This window comes from Charadrius vociferus, unplaced genomic scaffold, assembly GCF_000708025.1.
Source record: "Charadrius vociferus isolate BGI_N301 unplaced genomic scaffold, ASM70802v2 scaffold14, whole genome shotgun sequence".
In the NCBI taxonomy this organism is placed as follows: domain Eukaryota; kingdom Metazoa; phylum Chordata; class Aves; order Charadriiformes; family Charadriidae; genus Charadrius; species Charadrius vociferus.
In genome coordinates, this window is record NW_009648876.1 from 9244957 (window position 1) to 9251431 (window position 6475).

General features: G+C 56.2%; 1 protein-coding gene across 1 annotated transcript; it reads left to right on the plus strand.

The window, feature by feature from the left end:
- The first annotated feature begins 456 nt into the window (after window positions 1-456).
- Window positions 457-5112, plus strand: VRTN (vertebrae development associated). Its single transcript, XM_009886968.1, has 2 exons — window positions 457-479; window positions 3084-5112. Exons 1-2 carry the CDS (start codon window positions 457-459, stop codon window positions 5110-5112), a joined length of 2052 nt encoding a protein of 683 aa, XP_009885270.1.
- Window positions 5113-6475: the final 1363 nt, after the last annotated feature.

The window sequence follows — 6475 nt, forward strand, 5'->3', positions numbered from 1 at the left end:
GGAGAGCGGGCTCGGCTACGGCGTTTGGCATGGGTGAAGGCGGGTCCGTGGCTTTTTCCTCTCTTCCAGGCGAGTGTTGCTCCATTTCTGGGCTTCGGTGGAGATGCGGGTGTTGGCAGACAGAGCAGGATTCTCCCGCTGCCACTGCTGCTCGCCCACCAGAACCTCCCACCCCCGGGCTTTCTACTGTGGTGATGTTTCTAGGCTAGACAGCTCCTTGAGATTGCTACTTCGGCACTTCTGTTGTGCGGTTTCAAACCTCATCCTCTCAAACAAGAGCCTTTACAGCCAGGGTGGCTGGAGCTCCCAGCTGGGACTGGGGAGAGAGCCATCTCATCCAGCTGGGCTGGGGTGCATGGACACCCCCTGCTCCTGCAAGGCGCTAGTGGTCCCGAGCAGCCAGGGCGGCAGGGGCTGGGGTCTCCTGGATTCCCGCTGGCGGGGCGCTTTTTCTGGATGCCACCAGCCCATCAGTTTAGGTGAGGGAACGTGATCTGCAAGTGCTCGCTTATCTGTTACAATGCAAAAGCGGCCAGGTTAGGTAAAGCCTCCTTTATCAGCAGAGGAAAAGCTCCCTCGGTCGACTCTTGGTGCTGAGGTGGTTTAGGGAGCAGTTGTCTGTCGTGTTCAGCTGGCTTCACTGGGGATGTGGGGGGAAAAATGTTCCTTTTGCGGTGGGTCCTTTGTGTTGAGAGCTGCTGGGTTTGATCTAAGTGATGAACCCAAGCCCTCAGCTTGGCTGACTTCTGCTTCTGGCTTACCCGAGCCCCTCTCCACCCTGCCCTGGCAGCTCACCTGTGCTGCTTTAGCTGTGAGTTTTGCCTTGGGATTGCTTTTGAGGTCACGTTGCTCTGGGTAGCAGGAGCTGGCAGTGACATTGAGGCTGTGGGATTAACACTGAAGGAAAGGATTAAATCCTGTGCCTCCAGCTTTTGCTCTCCCCCCAAGCTATAAGGGGGTGGGAAATGCCCACCAGGCCATAAAGACCAGGGTTGTTGCTGATGCTCCCTAGCCTATGGCAGCTCCTCACCCCCTCCAGGGGAAAAGCTTGTCCTGCCTTTCCTGGCTCCGCTGGCCAGCGAGTGCTCAGCCGGGCTGCGGGGGCTGAAAGGGGAGGCAGCGGCTGCTGCAGGGGGAGGTGGTCAGCCCTGAAACGGTTTGGCAGGCCACGGAGAAGGAGGACTTGGGCTCTGCCAGCCCTGCAGCTCTCCTGAGGGATATCTTTGCTTCAGCTCCTCACGCATATGTTGTTCACCACAGGCTTAGTCAAAACTTTTGCAAACTTCTATGAACTTCCAGGAGAACAACAGTACAGAACTGACAACCCCATACTTGCCTAGACCAGGATTTTAGGACAAGTTTATTTGCCTAGCTTCACAGCTGTGTGCATTCTCCCGTGTCTGTTGTCTCTGATGCCCAACAGCTGTGGGAACAGCTGTAAGAGGGCCCTGACCTCCAAGATGCAGGAAACTGTGGAGGAGTTTGGAGCAAGGGAAGGGAGGTGATTTTGTGACAAGCTGTGGTCTGATTAAAGGCAAGGGGCGGCAGCAGCAGGACGGAGGCTCCCTGCGGTGAAGTAGCCTGGATGTGGCCGTGTGATTCTGTGGCACCTCATTTCGTTTGCTGTTTGGTCATGGCCGGGGCTGTAGATGCTACAGCAGTATTAACCTTGTCCGCAGCAGGGTGCGGGGCTGAGAACTGGGAGAGGTCAGACAGGATATCTGGTTTACTGCAGAGCTGCTGCTTTTTCTCCCTGGCTCTGCTGTTTCCCCTTCTCCTCACGGAGCTGCAAGTGTGTAGTAATACCTGTGGAGCATTGTGGGAAGGTGGGCTCTGTCCGAGATATGAATTCAGTAGACTGCAAATTGATGCCCTACATGCTGTGTGTGGCATGTGCATATGCCTTAGGAGAAAATGGGGGAGATAGAGTTCCCTAGTTGAGTGAAGCGTTGTGGTCCCTAGGAGAAAACTGGCTCAAGAGGGAGAGACTGGGCTGGCTGGGGTGAGAAGCTGAAGAAGGTTACACTGATAGAGCTGGATCATGGGGTAAGGACTGTGCAGTCATAATGAAAGCTCCTGGAGTGGTGGGGGCAGAGCCATGTAGGTCTCAAAAAGCTGACAAAGAGGAGGGGGGAATGCAGGTTTGACCCTTTGGATTGCCTGAGTGGGAACTGGCATGAGGAGGGAGGGAGGAAGGATCGGACTGGGATGGGCTCAGGCATGGAAGAGGACTCCATACAGCCCCTGAACTACCCACCCAGTGCTCATGCTCCATCTGCACTTTTGGATTGCCTCCTGCCTGGTACTCGTTTTGCAGCTTCTCCTTGGCCGGTGCTGTGTGTCTGCTGAGCAGCAAGTGACATCTAGTGTCAGCTCAGGCAGCAGTAACCGTGGCTTGGGCTGGCTCCATCTCTTCCTCCTATCCCAGGTTGTGTGACAGCAGTTTTCAGTGCATGCAATGGATGTGGCTGCAGTGTCCTGCACTGAAGGGAGGGGGCGGGGGGGGGCAAGCTCCTTGCACCTTCTTTTGCTGGTCTTGGACACCTTGAGCCAGGTCCCTCCACACCCTCATGCAGTGTTGCTCTGTTACAGGTCCCTTCCTGCAGAGATGACAAATGTTTCTCCTTTGAGGAGAAACTTCTCTCTGAGTGCTAGTAGTGGGGTGGTAAAACGAAACGGATGGAGTTACTGGTGGGAGAGACTGGTGTAGGGGTGAGGCTGGGCTCAAAGCCAGGCACGCACGGGTAGGAGGTGACCTGGCTTCCTTCCCTGATGGATGCAGTCACTCCTTAGTTTCAGCTAGGTAAGTGTCTCTGGAGGCTGTGTGCCGTGTGTGCTGCCCACAGGAGGTCACTGGAGAACAAGCTGAGTCAATGTCCCTGTCCCAGGTCTGCCTGTAGGGACCCAGGCTTCTTCCTTTGTCCTTGGGAGTGTGGGTAAAGGGGTGAGGAGTGGCCTTTCCTCTCCCCTCTCCCCTATCCTGTCCTTTGGGGAAGAGCTGGACCTGGAGGCCAGGCCCCTGGCAGTCTAGAGCATGCACTGCCTTCATCTCCAGTGACTTCTTTCTTTTTGCCATCCTTCAGGATGATCCAGCGGCACCAGCTGGTGCAGTCAGTGCTGCAGGAGCTGCAGGAAGCCACCGAATGCTTTGGTCTGGAGGGCCTCACCAGTGCCGCGCTGGAGGCGGAGAGGACCCTATCATCTTTCTCCCTGCCTGGCTATTGTGGGAGGCAGTTTCAAGAGGAGCTGGAGGTTGACCGGATAGCCAGGAGCCTCTATCCTGAGGATGCCCCGAGTAACATGCTGCCTCTGGTTTGCAAAGGTGAGGGCAACCGCCTCTTTGAGGCTGCCAGTGTGCTGCTCTGGGGCAATCCCAGCCTCAGCCTGGAGCTGCAGGTGCGTACAGTGGTGGAGATGCTGCTACACAAGCAATACTACTTGAATGGCATGATCGACTCCAAGGTGATGCTGCAGGCTGCCCGTTACTCCCTCTGCACTGAGGAGACCCCAGAGATGACCAGCCTCCCCATGGCTATTCTGGAGGCCATCTTTGATGCTGATATCAAAGCTACCTGTTTTCCTGGCACCTTTGCCAACATGTGGCATGTCTATGCTCTTGCCTCAGTACTGCAGTGTAACATCTACTCCATCTACCCCATGAGCAACTTGAAGATCCGGCCTTATTTCAACCGGCTCATCCGGCCCAGGAAGTGTGGCCCACGAACCTCCACTCTCCACATCATGTGGTCAGGGCAGCAGCTTTCCCGGCAGGTCTTCAAAGCGCAGTACTTTGTGGCTGTGGTTGGCCTGGAGGAGCTAGAACCCACCGTGCCTTCGCCAGAGCCTCCTGTCCAGCCCATGAAGACCCTTGAGCTGCTGAACAGTGACCCCCAGCTGACTTACTCCAACCTGCGTGACCGGTACAGCATTACCAAGAGCACCTTCTACCGCTGGAAGCGCCAGTCTCGTGAACACCGGCAGAAAGCGGCTGCCAGGTTTGCAGCTAAACACTTCCTCCAGTCCTGCTTTCAGGAGGGCAATATAATCCCCCTCCAGCACTTCCGGCAAATGTTTCCAGAAATCTCCCGATCCACCTACTACGCCTGGAAGCATGAGATGCAGAGCATGGTCAATGGTGATGCCTCTGCTCTGGCTGAGGCCCGTGGGCTGCAGGAGCTTCACAGGGATGTCCCAAAAAAGGCTGAAGTGGATGAGCCAGCAAATTCACAGGGGAGCTTAAGATCCCCAAGTCCTTCCTTAGACCCCATCCAAGCAGGGATCTTCATGCAAGGAGCCAAATCCTACCTGGAGAAATGCATTTCCATGAACACTCTGGTGCCTTACAGGTGCTTCAAGCGCAGCTTCCCTGGCATCTCCAGGTCCACTTACTACAACTGGCGAAGAAAAGCAATCAAGGAGAACCCCAACTTCAAACCCCCCCAGTCTCCCTTGGATAACCAGAAACCTCTAGTGATAGGAAAGCCATTCCTGCAGTTGAAGCCCAGCAGTGTGCCTGTTAGGAAGAGGCTGAACGGAGACCGGCCAGCACCCAGGAGTCTCCTGCAGCTCAAGCCCTCTCTGTGCTGGAGAAAGCAGCTGCGAGATGTGGCCAGGAGGCAGGTCCAGCAATGGCGGCTGCCATTCTGCAGGTACCGCCTGCGCTACCCATCTCTATCCTCCACAGCCTACTGGTTTTGGAAGGGCAGTGGCCGGGCCATTGGGCAGCATCGCCTATCCTGGACCAGCTCTGGCCAGCCATTAAACCGGGTGGCTTCCCATGCACCTCCCACAGTGGAGCCAGCCCTCAAGCCCCAGTGCCACATGGAGGTAGCCGCCAAGCACCTAGATAAGCCAGCGCCGGCCACCCCATACCACACCACCATTTCGGGCTACGCCATGTCAGAGAGAGCCAACAGCCGGATGTTTGTGATGGATGTGATCGCCACTGCTCAGTTCAAGGCACAGGCCAAGCTGTTCCTGCAGCAGCGCTTTGAGTCGAAGACCTTCCCCACCTACAAGGAGTTCAGTGCCCGCTTCCCGCTCACGGCCCGTTCCACCTATTACATGTGGAAGCGTGCCCTGCACGATGGGCTGACGCTGGTGGATGCCTGAGTGCCAGTTGCCAGCTGGCTTGGCCACAGGTCCTCTGCTGATGTGCCCTTTGGCTCTCTGGTGGGGTGCCCAGGCTGGGGCCCCGCTCTAACTTTTGTTCCGGTTTTGTTTTGTTCCTAGTCTCTGGCTTTCTTTTCTGTGTGGTTCAATCAGGTATGGGAGCATCCTCACAGTGCCTGTCCCCGGAGATGGGAGGAGTGGAAGGAGAAGGCACTGAGCTGCCCCAAAGGAGAGGGGCTGGGGGGTTGTCCTCTCTTTGTTCTTGGAGAGTGAGCAAGGGAGACTACTGTGCCAGTGTCATGGGATGCTGCTGGGCCTCCTGAGACAGAGGATGTGAAGGTCCTTCTGCCCTGGTCACTTGCTTGAATGAGTAATGTGGATACGCAGGATGAGTGTGGAGGTGCCCAGCATCCCCTCGGTGAGCAGAGCTGTCTCAGCTGTGGGTGAGGACGGGCTTAGGGAGTGCTCAGCTTTACGGGAGAAGCATCTTTGATCTGGGTTCTTCCCTGCTATGGAAAATAAAAGCTTCACTTGGGGTCAGCACTGGTGCCACCTTGGCTTTCTGGCTCTTAATACCTGCCTCTGGCTGCCTTGATCTTCCCTAGAGGGAGCAGAGGCTGGTAGAGGAGGGGACTTGTTTGCACCCCCACTGTAGTCTGTCTGCTGGGAACGATAAGCTAGGAGCCGGTGTCCTTTGCAGGCTCTGGAGAAGCTGTCCTTGACCTTTCTGGTCTGTAGCAATATCCTTTCACCCAATCCTTTGCTCTGTCACAGCTGGTGGCTGCCTTACTTTCCGAAGATCTCTCTTTCCTCGTGCTTGGGAGGAGGCAGAGAGACTGAACCTTGTCTGCCCAGTGTCCCTGCATCCCCTGGGCTGTGCTGCAAGCTGAACGCAACGTGGGTGTCTCCTTGCAGCAAGCCTAGGTGCATACCTGTCACTTGTAAGAAACCAAAGCAATAAACTCTCTTCCTCTCCTAGTCCTGTGTGGTTTCTTACTCTTGCTTGTGTGATTTCTGGGCAAGGGTTTCCCTTCCGTGTCTGCTTCTAAAATGGGCTTATGGGTGGGAAGAGCCTGTGCACACCTCAATCCCTGCTCCTGTGAAGGGCCTGTTCTGCTTCCTGGGATGTGGTGGGGAACCATCTGCTCGGTGGTGCTCTGGAGGCCTGGCAGGAGCTGTGCTCTCCCTGGCAAGAGGTCAGGATTCGCCTCCCAGATTGGATCCAACGCTGGGGACAATGCAGCTGTTTGCACCTCTGCCCTGCCAGTGTGTCAGGGTGCAGGGCTGTGGGGGTCCTGCCTGCCCAGGCTCTGCTGGGGGTCTTTGAAAAGCCTTGTCTCCTTAGTGTGTGAGCTTCCCCCGT

Coding starts and splice junctions, on each gene's coding strand:
- VRTN (XM_009886968.1), top strand. CDS start 457: ATGCCACCAGCCCATCAGTTTAG. Junction 480..3,083: donor CCACCAGCCCATCAGTTTAG/GTGAGGGAACGT, acceptor GCCATCCTTCAG/GATGATCCAGCGGCACCAGC.